At 41.6% G+C, this 22,191-nt stretch overlaps 1 protein-coding gene across 5 annotated transcripts in view; it reads right to left on the reverse strand.

The window, feature by feature from the left end:
* Window positions 1–19,502, reverse strand: part of rtkna (rhotekin a) — a 56,030-nt gene extending 36,528 nt beyond the window's left edge. Inside the window, exon 1 of one of the 5 annotated variants that reach the window (XM_051421918.1) lies at window positions 19,098–19,500. In XM_051421918.1, the coding sequence (XP_051277878.1) occupies window positions 19,098–19,208 (111 nt within the window). In that variant the 5' untranslated portion in view covers window positions 19,209–19,500. Of the gene's footprint in view, window positions 1–2,368; window positions 3,193–15,600; window positions 15,684–19,097 lie in introns of those variants that run through there. The other 4 variants (XM_051421922.1, XM_051421920.1, XM_051421923.1 and 1 more) reach the window with 4 other exon arrangements.
* Window positions 19,503–22,191: the final 2,689 nt, after the last annotated feature.

Here is a 22,191-nt window from a genome sequence, read left to right on the forward strand (position 1 = left end):
TGAAAAAGCACAGCAGTGACTGTCTTATGGGCCTCATAAGAGAGGAGGGAAAGACTAACGATAACAGTGCACTGGAGCCAAGAATGCAGCCATTTCAATTATAACAGACTTGTTAAAACCTGAAGAGCAGAAGAGTTACTTCCCACTGAGCTTGAAAATAACACAATGGCTGCTCTCTCTCCCCTCCTGACACAGCAATTATACGTAGCTGAGGAATGCTGGAACCTCAGGACATGATCTTCTCACTTTTTAATTTAAAAGGACAGACACTCTTTATCTTTTGAGATGGGACAGTGCGGACCAACAAGGTATTACTGTTTATGTTATAAATGTATATGTGTATGTGTGTACATGAGGTGGGAGTGTCTTTCAGTGTTTTCTCATGTTGCTGCAGGGAAGAACAAAAAGAAGAGAAAACTGTTTACGGTGTAATAACTGCAAGTTGTGATTACCCAACAGGACCATTTATGAAAGACGCTGGAGCAAAAAAACATCCATAGCTAGCTGAAATTACAGTTAGGCTGTGGGCCGTGCAGCTCAGCAACATACAAAGAATCCCTGTCTCATAAACCCACCCTGGCAGAAGAGACATGGGGGGGAGGGAGGGGAAGAGAGAGTGACTGTGTGAGTGTTTACCAGCAAATATACTTATATGAGTTGAAGACGAATGCGACTTTGTATACGACAAACTGAAATTCTCACTGGGTTATTGCAGAGTAATACCTCTCAGCTGACCGTGACCTCTGAACCCCCTCTAACAGAGGAGAGGCAACAAGGGAGATTTCCCATAGGGCTAAATAAGGGCTCATCGTCTTGTTATTATACATTCCTACCCTTTAAATTGCATCTACAGAAATAAAACTGGAATCAAGACAACAAAATGCTTAAATGGACAAAGATCTTCAGACAGAAATGCCTGTTATCTACATTCCACCATAATGCCCTTGATTCAATATTCAGACAAAGTACCACTTTCCAAACTAAGCCTGGCTGTAAACAAGTTTATTCATCAAAGGATGCTCTGTGACAGGAACTAATAAGCAGATCAATGCACTATAAACTTGGTAAAAAGACCTCGTGATAGCTGATTTGTGACATTTCAGGCTCCAGGCCCTACAAAAGCCTCAGGGAAATCCCTTTTGCAATGTACCCTTGAGCATAAGTGGCTCTAAAGTGTAATGAGAGTTTCAACATTTAGGGAACTATAACATCCCAGAAAGAGAATAAACTGGGCTCCAGAGAAGCTGAAGATGGTGAGAGTGTGTGTCATTTCATAGTTGCCTATCTCCTCTTATGTGATAAAAAGCCAAAACACCTGGCACGCTCTGTGGCATTTGGCACAGGTAGATAAACAAAAAGACACCTCACACATGAAAATGATGCCAGAATGCTAGCAGGTACAACACACCAGTGAGTGATATCAGCTCTCTTACAGCCCCTGTGTCACACAGCTGACGGCTTCTTGGACTGGATTTCAGTTGACTTAGTGAGAAAGAAAACTGTCTGCTTTTTGCACTTCTAAACAGCTGCAGCACAGACAGCCAATATCTCTTTGGCTTATGGGGCCAGAAAATAAAGTATATTAAAATTTTCCTTTGAAATTCCTGTAACATTTCCAATGGCCATGTGTCTCCTCTTCCTTTCAACTCTGTTAGGAATGAAACAGACACATTCTTCAGCTATTTCCTTCATTAAAAGAACAGAGATTGTGGAGGTTTGCAAAAATGTGGTTAGATATTGCATTAATGATCCCTTTGTCATGTTGTATGGAATGACTCCTTTCTCTGTCTTTCTCACAACACAATACTAGCCTACACTCACACACTCACACTCCCATAGGGACTTATGAGGCCCATATGTGCAGCTGTGGACTGTGTGTGAACCCCAGTTGGAAGGGGAGACAGAGAGAGAGAGAGAGAAAGAGATGGATGGCATGCAGTGTTGTTTTCTGTTTGCCGTCAGTGAGAGCTTTGCCATCTGTAAACGGGGAGACCACACCGGTGTCTGCTCGACTTGTTTGTCACATAGAAAGATCCTTCAACCAAACCCTCTGTAAATTTTGCAACATACTCAGGCACAGCTGCAGACTCAGTTCGTTAACACAGATGGACTATACTTAAGGGGAGGACAGACGTGTTTGTAAAAAAGATTTCACTTACGACAGAGCCTGCTTGTATTCAGGTTGAATAGCCAATCAATAAAGAAAAAGAAAGTAAAACAGTGTGAGACATGATCACACATGCTTCTTCAACTGACACACCCCAAAGCTTTGAGGTTGTGTGAAAACAGGCAAATAAAAGTAACACAATTTCTTGCAGAGGGTCAGAGACAAGTGGTGGTCAACTGCTAAACTGAAATAAACTTTTACCTGTAAGCTGAGGGCAATCTGGCGGATGTACATCATGTTGAGGTCCTCCAATATCCACAGTTTTTCCTCCATGTTTGCGAATTTATCAACTGGCATCCTTTAGGCAGATATCCACAGAATTACTTCTCCTTGGAGTTAATGATTTGGCTCAAACTGCTTACCCGCAGGTACCGGGGAGAGAGAGTTCATTATGACAGTGTCCTGTTCTGTCGCGAGTCATACAATCAGTGCGTAAAACAATGCGTAAAAGTTCCGCTCCTCATCCAAAACAAGACTAGTCGCTCCGGGAAAACAGACAGAGGTGGAGTGGATGACAGCATCGGCTGCACTGTAGTAACCCTGTCCATAAAATCCCCCAACCCGTTCACGGCGCGTATTCTTCTTCTCTACTTTTCTCCGGGCAACAAAGATTCTCTCAAACACCCACAGTCAACACCCAGCGGTAGCGGGGAAAGAATGGAGCCTTTTAAAATGCAGTTTTCTTCTTTGTGTCCCTGTGTCCCAATTGTGAATGCCGTCTGTCCTCTGTGTGACAAGAGACCTCTCCACAAAAGGGCATCGCCTCTGCGGGAGTGATCGACACAACTACTCCACTGTGTGCGCCCTGGCGCTCCCCAACTCGCTAAGTTAACCCCTACGACGCGCCTCTGGTGATGGTAATGAACTTTTTAAAAAAAAAACGAAGAAAGAAGAAAAAGAAAGGGAGAGATTACTGTAGCACTCCCCCACGCCCTTTTAAACAAACAAATGGCAAATACCCCACCACCACACAAGCATGGCGGGGTGGGGGAGCTTTGTTCTTTTTACTGGCTTGATAATAAATGGAGAAATTATAACCGTATCATCTGGCGCCGGTCATGAGGGGAGGCAAGAGTGAAAATGTACTCAGGGATGTTATCCAACACCAACGTGATTCAGTAAATATCTAGGTGTGATACATTAGTGAATTTATATCACTCTGCAGTTCGTTCTTTTAGAAACTTGTTTTTACAACAATATTGAAAAGATTCACCCAGGTGCAACTTTTGCAGTTCAGATATTTGAAGAAGACATTTTGCAGTTTAGTAGGTCACAGGGTCGGAATCCTTTGGCAAATTCAAATACATATTTCATAACTCAGAACCCCAGTGTCACAGATTGTTTCAATCTTTTATCGCGTAACTTTTTAAATATTAATTTAAGTCTCTCCTGGCAATTCTTACTATATGTACTATATATAACTCCCCAAAAAATTTGTCAACTTCACATTCAGTGTAAAGTTAAATGGTACAAAAACATGAAAAAGTTGTTTTTGAAGGAAGAAATATTTCCCTACATTGAAAAAAAAACCCAAACATGTTTAAGTCGGTCTCCGTTCCCATCACTCCAGCTGTTTGGTGAGCAGTTTCCTCTGTCCTCAAAACAAGATAATCCTAAAGTTCACTCCATGTGACTCTCAGCCATTAACTGCACTGATGGTTCCGCTTCTGTCCTCTGGGAAAAGTGGTTTATACTCAGTCTGCCTTCGCTCTTCAGAACATACACGACAAGTAAGAGAGCATTCTTCCTGTTAATCCTCTCCAGCGCATGTGTGTGAGAGCAAGAGGGAGAGCACGTGTGTGTGTTGTGTGTGTGTATTCTTCCTTGGGGAGTGGGTGAGATCAAGCTGCGTAAACCACAAGCTGACCCCTCAACAGGAAACCGGCGTCACATTGCGCACTGCCCACTGCCCACTGAGGCACGTTAATTAAAACACACATTCTTCTTCTGGTGTTCACCAACACCAACGCAAGGGGAGTGGACCAAGGGAGTCACTGACTGATTTCAAGAGCTCATCATGAAAAAGAAGATCATTTCATTTTTGATGTATGTCACTTTGACATGACTTTTCGGACCACTCCTCTCCACACACACTCCATATGGCACTCCATCACTCTGAAAGCATGTTCTATTCACTCTTTTACACGGGCAAACAGTGAAAACAAAGGAGCTGTAAAAGCCCTTTCACCTCGGAGGAGAGGAGCCAGGGCTGCCAGTAGCAAGCCAGGTCATTTCCCCAAGAAAAGCCTCCACCCTCGAGAGTTTAAATCACCCGGCTAATCTGTCGCAGACACCGACATGCACACAGTAAGAGAAGAGATTTATTGTTCTTGAGGTGGAAAGAGAAATAGTTGAGGTGAATTCACAGAGGGAGGGTTATGGGTGCTCGCAAAATATTCTGGGGCTCTTGTGCGAGTGTGTGTGTGCATGCATTTGATTCACGGTTCACTGCATGTAGATTCATATCCAGTCATTCCCCTCTGAAAGTTGATCTGGCATGCTGCTGAACTGGAAAAATATTCACTTAACAAGAACTCAAACATTATACCGAGTTGTGTTAAAACAGGCTCAAGTGATACTGTTTTTCTCACAGCTGTTCTCACTTTTTCATTGTTAGACGTGGATGTTTTATAAAGAATGAACAAGCAACAACAGAACAGTTTTCTACTCCAATGCCACTTAATGCATTTAGTCTTTCTTTAGTCACTCTATTACACCAGCTGCAGGTCCCTGAAGCAGAACATGCTGCAGGTAAATCTCCCTGCAGTAAAACACAAAGACTGACACCTTATGACAAAAGCCCAGAGGCTGAACAAAAACAGACAGAAAACAGCTATTATCTCAATGACAAGGCACGCTGGCAGGCAGGCAGGCAGGCGGGCGACGGGCTCAAACACAGAGCATCGCTGCTTCTTGGCCAGGAGCCACTGAGGACGAGGCAAAATCAGGTATTCAGAGACAGTACATCAGTGGTTAGTGGAGAGGCCTGACAGCTTTAGGCCTGGCTGGGATTTTGTTATGTTAAATGGAGATTGCCTACTGATGGGATGTGGATTAGCAGCTTGTGACTAAAGGCTAGGTCTGACTGTAGCAGGCCAGATGTGCTAATTGGCTGTGATGAGGGAGGAGTGAAACCAATGTATTACACAATCAGTTAATCCAACACCAACTCTGAGGTTTGATCAAAACAGGGAGGATTAGGTAAACAGAACACGGACAGGAATCTCTTGTTCCATGAAAAGATTAGAACATTTGGGTAAAATCTGTCCTCCCAAACACACACACACACACACACACACACACACACACACACACACACACACACACACACACACACACACACACACACACACACACACACACACACACACACACACACACACACAGACCCTTGCATAATAGGTTCTGAGGAGGTTGGACTGCTTTCAAGACAATAGCCGGTGCATTACTTGTTTCTGAACGGATGTGTGGAAGAATATGGAAAACTTCCTGTCCATGCACTTAATCAGCTGGAGGAAACATACTGGAGTCGGAGCTAAGGGTCACTCTGTCAGCCAGTGGTGCTGCGCCAAAGAGATTACAGACATATATATAGTTTTTGCAGTGGAGGAAAGAAAACATATTCATTGGAAGAAATATTTTTATTTTAATCCTTTAAAACACTAGTTGTTGGTCAATTAGGTGGTGATGTTTTAGGCAAGGGGAAAGGTTGTTGAGGCAAATGGATTCTCAACAGCTATATAATTCACTGTAATAAAGCGTTTTCTATCAGATTTATTACCTTATTCACCACAGTATTGAAGAAATCTAGGAAACAGGGCAAGTCTGATGTGGCAAGAAACACAAGCTTTCAGATCACATTTCAGCCAGGTTATCAAAACCACTTTATTTGGAGGGAAAAACTAAAATGAGTGCACCAGAAATGTTAGTAATAACATTTGGTAGTAGTAACTCTCATTGCACAGGAAACTGCACAAGTGTGGCCTGTTAAAAGACCAGTGTGTGAGATTTAGTGGGATCGAGTGGTGAAGTTACAGATTGCAACCAACTGAATACCGCTCACTTTCCAAGCATGTAGGGGAAGGTATGGTGAAAAGGGCCCTTTCTAGAGCCAGTGTTTGGTCTGTCTATTCTGGGCCATAGCTAATATGGCTGTTCAAGATGGCGGCGAAGAGGAACCTCTCCCACTGTAGATAAAAACGGCTCATAAAAGGTGACAAAAACAGAAAATAATTTTATTATCAGGTGATTATACACTTATGAAAACATACCTATGAATATTACATGAAATTTCTGCCTCCTAAAGGTTATAAATTGAACCTTTAACCCTGATGGATATTTACATCGGACAGTTTTGGCCATAACTTTAATGTTTCCCTTCATTTAGTCTTTTAATTAAGTTTGTCTAACCTGGAGGTTTGTTTTTTCGGTCACACTCACATCAGACTTCTTTTTAGGAATGATGATGTGTTTTCCGGATCTCTGCAATTAACCTGGTGAATTAAATGTCATTATTACCGATAGGAATAAAGGCAAAAGCATTGAAAATAAGAGCCTAGTGGTAATAAATCCTTTATTATCACCAAACTCATATGTTTCAGAATACAGTCTTTAGACAGGCAGTCTACAAAAGACAAAAAAAGAACCCTAAGGAGATCCATGTGATACTTTGGAAAGTGTAATGAAAACAAACACACTGATGATTATCTTATAAGTGTCATTTTCAACATCTAATCGGCACCATCATAGCGCCTCAGATAGCAAAGCCACCTTTTATCTTCACAACTGTAGAGTCTGTGCTAAAGGTTAAACGCTGTCTTCAGTCTAACACACAGTGTGGCAGCAAAATAGGGCAGAGAAACAGGAGAAGGACCAAGGCCAGGCGGGCCCCAAACCACAACAAAGCATCCCGACTGTCATCTAGATCCAATCTGAAAACTGAACCCCACCCACACCACGACTCCCACTCAATAACTGAGATATACGTACACAGACACAAACCTACACTTACATACACAAATACACACCCAGACATAAACAAACACTCTGTGAACCATGTGAACACAGTATACACACACACACACACACACACACACACACACACACACACACACACACACACACACACACACAAAATTAAACTGTGGCTGAAGTGTCTCAAAATATGAGACGAATACAGCTGATTAAGGTTTGTCTGACTGATTATGGCTTGTCAAGCCAGTGTCCTCCCTGTTGATTCGCACAGGCCTCAGAAGTAAAATAAGATAGAATTATTACAGAGCTTTCACTCAGTGTATTTTCACACTCTCAGACAGTTGATTACACAAGGACAGTGAGAGAAAAAGAGATATTGTTCAACTAATTTATAGTCAAACGCTGAAAATGGGATCTGCAAAAGCACCAGGTTACAAATCTGTTCCTGTGAAATGTGTGTCAAATAAAAAAGATAATTCACAAAAGGTCTACGGTTTTTATACTTTATAAGATAAGAAAGAAAAAGAAACATTTCTGTCATTGTGCACAGTTACAGAGAGAAAAAAAATCCCATCAGCAAAGGGGCAGACACACAAAGAAACTAGTGAACAAACAGTTTAAAAGTCAGTCTACTGACTAGGAGAAAAAAAATCAGCCTGAACAATTTGAATATCACAGAACTTCAATTACACGGCTTTGTCACGGCAGGTACTGGGTCACATCTGTTCGACTTGATGACAGCAGCGTGTGACGAGCTGTGAAACCAGACATATCATGAGAGAAATCCCCCTGGAGGTCAGTTCTCAGTTATAGAGCATGAAAAACCTGCGCTGACAGCTACGCAGCCATAACTCAGACACAGAGACGCAGTAATGACATTGTAAATCTCGTCGATGGTCTACCTTGTTATTAGGTGTATCAGTTTCAGTCTGTAACGTCTGAGTGATCTAACTTCTACTTTCAGATTAGATAGAGGGGATGTTATGATGATGCATGTCCTAGAGAAAGTTCTACTCTATATCCATGATCGAAACTTGAGTAATGTTATAAATGAAATTTTGGAAATGGGCCCATGAATCATGCAGCTGGTGTTCCTCTTCTATTGGATATCCCATATTACAGAAAAGGATATATGCGTCACAGTCCATAGACCAGCTTAGAAAAGCCGGGGGAGAAGCCTGCATCATCTTACACAGCGATAACATAACAGGGAGGCTTTTTAGGACCTGATTTAAACCATCTTATTTCTCAACATGGCCTCTTACACTGCTTGCCATGAAGGAAAAACAGGCTCAGTCATACACAGACACATACATACTTGTCAGGAGTAAGCAGAACACTCCGGCTGCTTCCTAGAATTATTGCTGACTTTCAGGAACGCTACCTCAGCCAGTCACAGGAGACTGCAGCATCTCATCACTCTGAAGGACCGGGCAGCTCAGTGAAAGAGAAACTTACTCGTTAGGCAATTCATCTCCATCGATTTCTACCCTCAGGGGTGCAGGCTGTGCAATATCAGCGCAGGATATGTGTGGATTTAAGAGGATATGTGCACTGAGGCAATTCATTTAGTATTAAAAAATGTGAATGCTTTTCTTAAATTATTATCAATCACTGCAAGGTGAATATAAAGTGAATGTCAAACGCGGTAACGAAAAGGTGAATAAGAAGAGAGGAAGGTGTGCCGTGGCTGCTACAGAATCTGAAATGGAGCAATAGCTCCCTCTGCAGAGCAAAAGTAGCAACACAGCAAAATGTGTCACCATGTGAGACACGATTTAGTCAGATAAGACAGATGTGTGTTCATATAAGAGTTCTAATGAGGAGACTGACAAAGAGATTGAATATTACAGATGGTAATGTGCTTGAATTCCTTTTCAGGCTAAACCAGACATGACAAGGATCCACAGACATGAGGGCGAGGAGTGAAGAGAAAGACAGAGACAAAGAGACACAACAAAACTCAATGTTCCATATATAAATAAGCGGGCTTTAAAAAAAAAACACATGAAATTCTGCTTTTTTTATTTGCCATGAGGTCACTCCTGCCAGACCATAATAAAATATTTTTAGCAAAGGCTGCTGTTTGTAGTAAAAGTCTGTCTGGACAAAATCTAAAACAGAAGCCATAAATGTAAACATCTGCAGAAACAATATAAGAATCTAAACATCTGCACCGAAGACATTAGGGAGAGCATATCTCAAACTGACAAGCAGAGCATCTTTAAAGGTTACTGATTTCTGCTCAGCTAGGGGCAAGGGAAGAAAGTCTAATGAGGCAATTGACTGAACTGAGTCAATATGCGTGAACCACTGTCACTGATTTTATTTAAATGAAGTGAGATATTTAACCCGAACCCTTCGTTTTACATACCCAACTTACATGTTTTTGATCAATGCACATGTTCCGGTTTGAACTGAATTTAGCAGTGAATTTATGCTTAATAAAATGTTTATTTGAGTTATTTTAGTTGTCTTGCTTTCGAGAACACATATTTGAGTTTTGTTTATTACGTCACCCATGATTACATCAGCCGCACACATCCCTTAGTCAGCTGGTTTTCTCATCTGGTTGGCTAAAACTGGGGATTCCCCTGGCGATAACTGAGTCTGTATTACATATACACATACAGTACATATAAAACACACATCCCCATCATTTTCAAAGCAAATTACATATTGTATATGGTAGAGTGTGTAGAAACTGATTACATGGTCAATTCGTCTATCTTTTTTTATTTTTTTATTAATAGAGTTTCATACTGTCGTTTTATCCATAAAAGAAAATTGTAAATGAAAAAATGCCCACACAGATTTCCTAGATCTAAAGGCGGTGTCTACAAATATCTTATTTTGGCAACATTTCAAACATATTCAATTTACAATCACATGAAACAGAGAAAAGCAGCAAATCCTCACACTCGACAAGTTAAATGAGCAAATATTTGCCATTTTTGCTTAATAAATGGCTCAAAGAATCCATTACTAAAACAGCTGATACACATTTTCTGTCTAGATGATTAATCGACTAATCGTCTCAGCTTTAATGGTTGAACACTTTTTGAAGTGACTCACTGCAAAAGGTGCATCACATTCGGTTAGATATTAACTGTGAAATAACTATTTATTTCCTCTTGTCAGAGCAGTAAAGGTCTGGAATTTTTGAAACCGTTTCCAATTCAACACATTAAATATATTCTACATATTTTTTAAATTATTCATGAACTAATTTGGACACTGATGATTTGTCTTATGCTGCCTGCCAGATGTCTTTTAATGCTGACAAATGGTGCTAACTGGCATTCAACCTGATCTACCTATTATGAACATTTTTGGTAATATATGATTGACAAGTCAACATTCAAGTCCTTTTTCACAATAGTTTATTTTGTCGACCCTGTATACTTCATGGTATGCCCGTCGAGGCAACGACAGTTTCATTCACACCTTCAGTAAAGGTGATTAAGCGTCCAAATCCACCTGAGTGAACATCCAGACAAGCTGATCTCTTTCTTTTTCTTGACGTAGGCAATAATGGAAAACTAGCAACAGACACGATAAAAATAATTGCTGAGAGAGCAGGAACAACACAGCGATACAACAAGATCTGACACCACACCGTCTGCCACTGGGCCCAGTAAACAAACACATTAAAACACAGGCATGCTGGCAGGGACTAGTACACTATGCAGCATGCAGGGAAGGCAGACATGCATAATAGACCCATCTGCTCTCATAAAGTCAAACACCTGCTCGGCATCATCAAAACAGAGAGCAACATCATTGGTGGTTATGCCCCTTTGCCCTCTCCTCTCCACAGATACATCCACTTATCTCCAGGCTGTGCTGCAAAAATCTCCTTTATCTAAGATGCAGTTCTGGATTTAGACTCAATGCTGCGCTAAATTATTTAGGAGAAAAATGTCTGTTTTTATAGTGTGAGGACAGAAATGCAATAAAATACCAATATTCATCAACTAAACACCTACAGTTTCTGGTTATTACACACAGGTCACAGCGGGCACACAGGTGACTTCGCTTAGACTCACTCACTTTGTAGCTCAGTGAGATTGCACAAAATGAAAACAATTGTCCAAATCAGTGCAAGAACAGGCATGCACAATACACCTACACGTCCACCCACACACACACACACCTCTAAAACATTCTTCACTATCGATTCCTTTCACAGCGCATTCATCTGTATGAAAGAGAGGCCCTGACTCCATCTATTTCACAATAACATCAGGTAAGTTATGTGATGTATAGAAGCAACGGATAAAAAGCATCTTTGTCCAGAAAAAATTGAGAGAACAGGCTGGAATAGAAAGAACAGCAGAAAGCATGTGGCATAGTGGGTTGACATAGACATGCCCCATATTCTTCAGCCTTAATGACCGTGTGGAATTGAAGGTTAATGACTTGTCCCTGGTGAAGTTACAAGCTAAACTTGGAGCATACAGTGTCATAATGGATTCACACAGAGTGCAAAGTGACTTTCACTGCCTATCTGAGTTCATGCTACCTTATTTCAAAGTGTTGCCAATATTCTCAGTTCACCACTGACCTGTTTGGTTTACATGTCCATACAAAATGTAACAAACCCTAGACATATCTGCTTTGTGTGTTACTTTTTTAAAATGTATAACAGGGGAGAAACAAACCAGCTGCTTTTACTGAGATCATTCCAGTAAGATTTACTTATGAAAAAACACTGAAAAAATGGATGCACAAAGTTACACAAATGCCAGCATTTGTAACTATTTCTCAGAGTACTCAGCACAGCATGTTTGTTAGGGAATGGCATTTTTCTACATGGAGACAAAGCCTCTTGTGTCTCTAAGCCCTCCGTGATAAGTCAAAGAGGGCTGACAACAAGTGTCCTGGACTGTAAATGAAACCACACATCGGAATCTCTGTGTGTATGTGTGTCTTTTTGTCAATGTTTAACAGAACAGTGCGCAGTGGGGGTCTTATGTTCACAGGAAGAAGATACCTTTGGCATGAGGCAGATAGGTTCTGTTTGACAGTCTGTTAGTGCCGGACTTGATCGGTTATTGTTAAGGTCTCTGGAGGGGTGTGTACACAAAGACAAACAGTGAAAATAGATTGAGAGATAAAAGGACGCAAAACAAACAGTAATCTTCTATGGCTGTCTAGAGGTAAAGACAAAGGAGGACTTCCTCTGTGTAATCTGGATCAGGAAAGTGGGTTAGCCTTACAGTACACGATAAAAAGGACCAATTTTCCTGCTATATCAGGGGACGTGAGCCTCAAAGAAGTGGTGTGGCCCACATAATGTGGTTCTCCTGGGAAAGGGAGGCGTTGAATTTGATAGATTGGGGAGAAAGAGGCAGTGGAAGGACATGAAAGCTCACAGAGACAGGAAGCAGGTATAGAGCTGATGGTTTACATGCAGTACGCTTCGTTAATGTCAACTATTTACATTAGCTTAAACTGGAAGAAACAACACATCATTTTACTGTATTACATCATTTATGCTCTAATTTTATACCTCTTTTACTCAGGCACTGTGCCATTCATATTTTCTGGAAGAGCTTAGTTTACAACAAGGGCTGATCCCAAATCCCTCCATTGTAATATTTCTCCAGTATTGCACAGTAAAAATAGGGAGACAAGAGGGGACTTGTATGGAAACCGTTCTGGGTTACTCAGACTAAAACGCATTATCCACTTCAGTAACCAAGGTAGAAACTGAATGAGACAGGTTTGATGATGCATGGAGGAAGTTTCCCATCTGGGAGAGTGGGAGAGTATTCAGTGATTACGCCACCTCCATCTATCTCTCTGTCTGTCTGTTAACCGAGTCACTGCCAGTGACAGCCTCGCTCAAGACAGCGTACACTGTGTGAACAAAGCCCGTCTATGTCTGACAATATGCAATGGACCTTGCTCAAGGAGACACTGCTGTTTAGTCACTGTCTGAAGGTGTGTGTGTGTGTATGTGTGTGTGTGAGAGAGAAACAGAGGCTGACAAAACTGCAGTTATCATGAATGACTATGAAGAGTTTAAAGCAGCAGCTTTCATTCATAACAGAAAAATAAGAAGGGTTTTCAATGTGTATACATGGAGAGGCAGACAACGGTGAACTGGATACTGACTATATGTGTGACTCACTTCCTGTGTGTGTGTGTGTGTGTGTGTGTGTGTGTGTGTGTGTGTGTGTGTGTGTGTGTGTGTGTGTGTGTGTGTGTGTGTGTGTGTGTCTATGTGTACATACATCTATCTTTGCTCTTTCTATTAACGCCTTGTTCAGAGTGAAGTCCTATAATATACAAGAAAGTGTATCTGTGGTTGGGTGTGGTTCACATGCAACATCAGCAACAGACCCTCAGCTGTTAAACTGCACCCTGACACCAGTTGCCACATAGAGACACAGGCCACTAACCACATTCCAAGGCCAAAACACTTACGCCTAAAAACATGTATAGCCCTCACACTGAGGCAGCCAACTCTGGATCCATTTACAGCAACGTGAACCTGACATAGATGACTGAATGGCATCAGAACACCGTAACAAAGCAGCAAATAAGTGAAAGAAGAGAGTAAAGACATAATATCTATAGCTAAAAATGAAAACTGTCAAAAAAATAAATAAATAAATACATTACAAATTAACATCCGATTTTACCTTCATGATGCCAATTTTACTGTTTCTCCAAGGCAAACATTCAATGGTTTGTCCAGCATGTCCGGTCAGTGAGACATAGATAAGATAAGGCTATGAAGGAAAGTGCTGTCCTTGGGTCTGTGGAGGGGACCAGTGAAGGGTCAGTGAAAAGGGAAAGAACAGACACCCTCAGGGCATTTGAGACCCAACAACAAGTGAACAAATCTACAGTATATGAGGATCATCAGCTGTTGTTCAGATAGCCCACAGTAAAAATGAACAAATTAGAGACTGAAAGAGAATATCACTGCATAGCACCAAGGACATTATGTGAATTACATTCTATGTATGAAATTTCCCAATGAACAATAGATCTATTGTGTTAAATAATAAACTACAACATAACCTTGCCTTGTAGCATGAAAAGATAAAGAACATGCGCATGTGAGTTCAACAGCGAAAGAAGTATAAATCTTTATTAAATAGTTTATTTGAACAATAAAGCTTTGTTCTGTCTTTCACCAAACTTATTAGGCAAACAGTCCAGTCATTACCATCGGAACAATAGCAGGACATTGGCTGAATCTTACTCACGGCTTGAAGAAACTGAGATTAAACAATTTTTCATTTGTGCAAGCAGTCAGAGGCTGAGTGGGAACAGTGCTCCACAATGGTGTTCACACAAAGCCTGGGTAATAAAAGAAAGTTAAACATTTGCTAGTTAAAATATCCCTCAACATACCAAGAAAGCCTCTAAGCAGAAAGCACCAGTGCTCGAGCATTGTTTGAGAGGAAGGGTTTTAGAAGGGTAAACTTTTCCCTGGCATCTCCCCTGCACCCCTGCAGTGTTCAACATGCCAGAAAGCCCTGAGGGTGAACACACACTTTAGAGTTCATACAGTTCTAAACACTACTGGGTAGTCCCACACTAATTTGGAAGATTGAGCTGAAAATCCCATATTATAACTCCCTCACAGAACTTTATGTAGACCCCGCTTGGCAACTCTGACACTTTAGTTGTTCAAAAAAATCTGGTAGAATGCATCCACTCTTAAGAACCTCCAGGCCCCTTTTGCCCGGCATTTCATGCCCATGCACAGGGATTGGTTTGTGGCTAAGGTGCAGTGATGGCCCATTGTTTTCTGGGTACACAGAGCTGCCTTGAGAGGGAGACTTGGGGGAAGTTTTGGCATTCCTTAAAAACAAATCTTTTCTCAATGGGTTCATGGTCTGAGGTGCTTCCTCTTTGCTGGCAAAAGTGTCGTCCTGGCAACATCTATACGACCTCTCTCCCTGTGTATGTGGGAGGGCAAACATATGCTTACATAAACAGGCTTAGTTCATCACAGTTTTCTGCCAGGCCACATTAGCAGGAGCCACACTGAGAGGCTGCTGAGCATGAGGCTGCTTACAGTGCAAGGTCTGCCTCTGAACTATAAACCATACATCCAAGCATCTGGAGAAAACATATCAGTTACACAATATATCAGACTTGGGAGAAATAACACCAGGACGCATCAGTTTCCACTGATAAAATAAAATATTCCTCATACCTGAAAGATCAGAATACGGAGAAAAACAAACAAGTAAACATTTCTCTAGATGTACCAAGTTCTGATAAGAGCTTCTTCTTTTGCAAACTTTGCATTTAAAAAAAAAAAAAAAACACTGCATAACATTACCAACATTTTAGGCTAGGAGTTACTGCACTACTGGTGTGACCAACACATTCTTTTTAGGGTGGGTGAATACATGCTGAGCAAAGGGAACTCCCAGAGTATCCAAATTTTCACTAAACCCACTAGTATTTTCAGTTTGGATACTTACTGGTGAGAGTGTGTGGATCTACAGGGTGGAGAAGGGCAGAGCACCAAAAACCAACCAAACCACAGCCCGAAGCTGTTAAAGCTCAACACAAATGGTGGATTCCCAGACCTTGCCATACACTCCTGCAGGCTGGGAACGCGTGTGGGTGGATGGGTGTGTCATCACACATGCATCTAACCACTTCCTGGCGCTGCATAGCTGGTGGTAGCCACAGCAGTGGGGAATGGTAGGGACCATCCTTGAGTTAAACATAATGCGGAGTCAGAGCATTGAAATAGAGGACATTCCATTCCCACCTCCATAATAATAACCACACTTGCCCAGACTCCCACTGCATGCATGGGTGGCTTCAGCTGAAACAGCGGAGAAGGCAAGGAACAAGACATAGCAGAGTGCAGAGACACACTGGTGGCCTTGTGGATCAGAGAGGAGGGACGTAGAAAGCAGATGTCTTCGCTGCTCCCACTGAGAGCAGCAGGCCGAGGATCGACAGGACAGCTGCGGAATGGATTTCTGGACAAATACCGTATGAGCATGTAATCGTTTGCTCAGTTTCTCATTCTGCTTCCAATCTCTGACCGTATTACCCTGTCAATTTATGATACGCACACAGCAGAATGATTCAGCACCACCAGACCTCAGAGGAAAACAGCGAGACAGACTGTCAGGACTTCTCTTGATAATGCTGAGACATTTTAATTATATTCACTTGGAAACTATAACTTGCAAAGGATTTAATAATTCTACACGTCAAACTGGATGGCTGCCAATACTTTAAACATTTGAATCTTTTATTTACATAACTGATTGCCACATTATAATCCATTCAAATGATAGTGTCCCTTTAACAACAAACGTGTATTAAATACTACATTCTTAAGCTGATCAAATATATATGTACAAACAAGTGCACAAAACAAAGTTTGTACTACTCTCTTTGGGTTCAGTGCAACAAGTCTTTCCCTATCAGCTGTTTGAGCATTGTGCGTTTAATTCTCTGATAACGTGTCATTGACTGACAGAAATTCCAGACAAACCACCTTTACATGCAAACATTTACATAAGAAGCTCAAACATTGGCACAAATGAACACACACACACACACACACACACACACACACACACACACACACACACACACACACACACACACACACACAAAAAGGTGATATCCCCTGGCACAGTCAAAAAAGGGTGCTTTCACACCGAGGTAGCCTGCTTCATTGAAATGCCACAGACTGGTTCCACAGTGGCACTGAGAGAGTCCTAACACACAGAGCCAGAGGAAAGTCCCAGTCTCTGAAAGAGGATCATTAGCATTGGAAACAAAGGCAGAGACACAAATTAATCTTGTATGAGAACCAGCAGAGAGCAGATTACACAGTTAAGGAAGTAGTGATTGTTGTTGTGAAAAGAAAGGAAGTCTTTAGCCTGATAAATAACTAATACTGAGACTAAACATGGTAAAGTAATAGGAGTTAGGGGTAGAATACCCATGAAGCTTGATTTAAGGATGAACGGGATGGTTCGGCATATGCCTGGGCAGTCCTTCTCACAAAAAATATGTAAAGAACAGCCTCTTTCCACTTCTGCTTCCTCCTCAGCTAACCCTCACTGGACCATGTTGGCCAAATAAATATAAATATAAATATTTAAGATAAGTGATTAATGACTACACTGGCTAAAAGAGGATGTGTGCCACTGCTCATCTCTCTCACAATGCCTCTGAGGAAAATTGCTTACACTGTTTGTACGCTCTACAGACAATCAGAAACTCACACCATCTGAAAATAAACCTGAAAAAACATGAGCTCATCCACTCCCGCCCGAGAAACTGTACAGACTTAACCACATTAACACTACTGCACCTCCAGGAAGTGTAATGTGTTACTGGCCTTCACCAGCTCAACTGTCAGATATGAACTCACCCGTCTCAGACACCAGATCAGGCTAATTCTGACTGCGGATCAATACAACAGAGTGTCCCTGGCTTCCTGGGGTTTAGTGATGTTTTCCTGTGACATGAAATATAAACAACTAGTACACATAAGCTGGCAATGTGTATGCCTGCACACACACCTGGACAGGTTGAAAAAGCAAGAGACATTCAGAGAGGGAAGAAGAGAGACAGGATCAATACCCTATCTTTTCCATTGCCGTATTGCACCATTAACATTCCTTAAGTATCCTCTTACCATTGAGCCCCCCCCCCCCTCTCTCTCCCTCCCTCCCTCATACTCTCTTCCACACACACATCCCTCGTCTGTCTAGTATTACCAAAACAATTCTCTTCTAAAACTGTGTACATCTAAAATGTGGATTTAGTTTTAATTTTACAGACACAAACACCCCTAAGACAGGAACATGTCTCTGACTGAATAACCAAATACCAGCTCGCTAAAGTGAAACCAAAGTAATATGCAGACTGCCCAGGGCACACAGGCAAGTGTGTGTGTTTGTGGGAGAGAAAGAGAAAAGGAGGAGAAGAGAGATAGAAAGAGGGAGGACTTTCCATCAAAACACTATTAAAGTGGCCCGTGAGTAAATATAATTAGAGGTTAGATTGGAAGTCGCTCCTGCCGACAAACGATGGTTGATATGAAGCAGATGTTGACATGGGAGCTTTGCAGAGAGGAAGAGGAAAACATGCATGAAGAATACCAGTTCTAATCCAGTGATAAACAGCTGAGAGGGATACACAGGCTCCAGCTCTGACCTAGTTCTCAACTTCTGGCTGCAGCCCTTTTTTGACTGTTCCCTTGCAGGTGACTGTCCACATGCTGCAGTCACAACTAAAGCAGTGAGTCAGAAGTGAGTCAAGGTGTTGGACATCTATGTGCTGCACAGAGTTTTCAACGTTTTTAAACACTGTAATGTTACTCGATAAAAGTCTTCGAGAATAAGGTGAAGATCAAGGGAAGAGACATCTCTCGAGAACAAAATAAAAGTGTATAATGGATTTTAGAAATTAAGAATGGGCCATTATGAAAGACAAATGTCATGCAATAACCATCTGAAAGTGCACGCATCACAACAAAACTATACAATATTAAGCCATGTAGGAATATTAAAACAATGTCATGGGAGATGGAACAAAACATAAAGCACATTTAACTTACTATCAACCCACTACTGAGTACCACAGACACACTTTGAAGTCTCTGTAGGAATATTATTGGTATTTTGTTAAGACTCGAGTAAAATGCAAAGCAGTTTGGAAAATGCAGCAATTAACAGCTTTAATCTGAGGACCTGAACGCAGCAGCATAGCTCCCCAGTGCAATGTAATTAAAATGCCGCACAAAGCAAAGCAAACACTCAACTGACTTCAGAACAAGATTAAAAGTGTGCCAAATAAGTTAGTTTGCAGAGGCAGAGAGATCAGTCAAAGCTGTAAACAGAGAATCCCCCATAGCGTGCGTGTGTGTGTGTGTGTGTGTGTGTGTGTGTGTGTGTGCGTGTTTGTTGGCTGTGTGTGGTGGACAATCAGGGTCTACCTGTGATGTATCCAGGAAAACGCTCTTTCTGAACTTCCCTCGCCGTATCTCCATTTCAAGGGCAGAGCCGCGGGCAACGGTTGCTCTCGCTGTTTGATTCCGGCAAAACATCGTCTCCGCTTTCTGGCAACTTCACAGATGGTCCTGTGCAGACTACTGAACTTAAAGTGAGCGCGAAGAGAGGAGTCGCTTAGAAAAGTGCCAAACAGCCCAGCGCAGATCCAGGCGGCACAAACGGCCTCACCGGAGAAAACTCCCAGGAGATTTATGCAAACCCCGAATCAAACACTGTCGTTTCTTCAGATGTGGGAGCTGAGACTGGAAGAAGTCCACAACAAAATTTACCGAGTCTTCCTTCCTTCCTTCCTTCACAGCTGACTTTTCACTTTTCCAAACACTGCCCCTTGTGCGTCCGTCAGTGACACGGTGACACCCCATGTGGTTCAGCTGAGACCTAACTTTGCCTTGTCCTGTATCCGGAGACCTCTACCGGCGATGGATGTGTGCTCTGCTCTGCTGAGATTTACTATTGCAATATCTCAGAAGCCTGTTGGAGGCCTGTTCATGCAAGTCATTCAGCATAGTTGGATGGACTGGAAAATCATGTCCACATGTACGCACGACAACTATCTATACTGTCTATTTGTAGGCCTAATTTTTTCATTCTGGCCTTTCAAAATAAACAAAATCTGTCCACAGTCACAGACATCCCAATTAAAGAGGCATATTTCAACTTCTTGGGTGTTTTTTCATTTTTTTTTTCCACCCTGATGTTTATATATTTATGTATGTTTATACATTTCAACCCCTGGCACTCCAAAGCTGTCATTAAAATTCAATTTAAATAGTCATAGACAATTACCCCACAGTAGGACATAATCACTGTAATTATTTTCAGTTGTATATGCACACTTACATTTGTCTGTTGTGCTTTAAATGAGCTAAAATGTATTTATGAAGAGAACTTTAAAGATAAAAGTTGTTGCCATATTCAAACAGATGACATTTTTAGGGCTGTACCATCTATAAAATGAAAAAAATCTGGAGTGGAGCACCTTGGTAGCCAAATACATCGTTACCTCTTAACTGTCCAATAGAGGCAAAAATGCCCAACTAAAAACTAACACTTGAGGTGTTTACTAGAACACAGATGTTTGACAAAAAAGTAATATGCTTTTGAATGATGAATGCACCAGTGGGTTCAGCTGGGTTGAAATTAATAGCACACAGTTTCTATAGAGGATACAATACTTCCACTTGACCTGTCAAAGGACCAGGATCTACAGTATGTTTCTGGTAATGCTTTAATGCTACTCTTTAGCCTCTGAGAATTCCCATTTCTTAATACTAATAATGCTGCCTACTTAAGGGGCTGTAAAGCGGAGGTTACGGACTTTTCCTTCATTGTATAACATTTTATTTACGAGCATCTGCAACAGAGGATGGAGATCCCGCAGGAATGTGAACCACAGTCTGTGGCGGCACCAGGAATTAACTGGACCTGCTGGGAGTGGAATTCTGAGAGGTCAGAAGGTCATCGAGGATCAGTCTCAATAAGGCAGAGGTCACATCCACAAAGCAAGTGACAGAGGTCCCAGCCTTATGATACAAGGTGCTACTACTTATACAGTCCCTTATAAAGGCACATTTCATCAAGATACTGGGACTCACATCCAACCTTAGAGTTAAACTGTCTCATGGTAGTCGTGTTTTAGGCCGTTCTTTTAACATTTTAAAGTTTCCCATACCAATGGATATGTTGTTAATGCGACCTGAGTTGCTGCAATGTCAGAGCTCTCTCATTTTTTCCACTTTTCGGTGATACCTTGGGCAGTGTCGAGGTTATGAGAACTATTCAGTGGCAAAAAGCCAATGTTCAACAAAGCTCTACTTATCCATTTTCTGCACATTCAGACACTGTGTAACCCCAGCCGTGACATACGGTGTCACCTGAAACTATTCAAATAAAATGTGAGCCATTAAAAGAGAGAACAATCACAAGGTACCCAAAAGCCATACATGAGTTAAAAAGCCTTTAGTGGTGCAAGGCTGGAAATCAATACATTAAGATAAAGTCTGCATTAGGGTTTGTGTAATTGCGAGCCATTGTTTCCTGTGATTTTACAACATAACTGCTTTGATTAACACTGGTAGGCAATTATCTCTGAAAATCCTTTTCCTGACATCATGGTATCATGTTGTGATGTTTTGTTCAATTGTGTCTGAATCATAAACAGCCTTGATACTGGAATCTGTTGTCTGTCTGCCAATCGTGAAATCTGAATTTAGTGTCTGACACTCGTTTGTGTTCTTTGGAAAAGGAAAAATATAAATAGTGTTGTGTTTCCCATGCTATGTTTCAGTCTGATTACATAACAATTCAGTGCACTATGCTTCCTGTGAAACAAAGTCTCACTTAATCCAGTGATTTAGCACAGACCAAACTCATACCAATTATGCTTAATAGTCCAAATTTATCTTTTCCTGTCTCAAAAAACATTTACTCGCCTCCACTGGGGTTAATGGTGTTTGCACCAAAACCTCAAAAATGTAATGTTGACTGGAGTTGTTGAGTGGCTGTCTGGTTCTCGGCCTCTTTGGAAAAAGGGAAAGGGGCTTGTATAGGCCCTGTTTCTCTAATCTCCCCCCAAGTCTTATTTAGAAGCAGGATGTTTGTTGATGTCGGGAGCCTGAGTAAATAGCTGAAGGCGCTGTAACTCATGCAGCAATGTGATCTCACTTGGATGTCTGTCTGTTTCCTAGAAGGGACTATGTGAAATGCAGATTATGTTTACATGCCTCATGCCGTGCTGGTCAGTAGGGGGTAGACAGTCACAGAGGGGAACAGTGCTTTCCCAAGCTAGGTCTGACCCCCTTTTAACTCCTCGCTGGGCTCCATCAAGCCCTTTGGGCATCTCAGTTTGCTGCAGAGTCAGGCAAGCAATGGGCTTATGTGCAGGCTTTGCCGTGGCAGATTTTAAACCCGTCTGTGGGGAAAAGATAGGTCTGGTTTATCACCCCTCATTTATAGTGCATATTCTATTTGTAAATCCTACACACTACATTTTCTCCTGCTACTGTCCCTCTTTCTCTC

Source organism: Dicentrarchus labrax, unplaced genomic scaffold (genome assembly GCF_905237075.1).
Source record: "Dicentrarchus labrax unplaced genomic scaffold, dlabrax2021, whole genome shotgun sequence".
In the NCBI taxonomy this organism is placed as follows: domain Eukaryota; kingdom Metazoa; phylum Chordata; class Actinopteri; family Moronidae; genus Dicentrarchus; species Dicentrarchus labrax.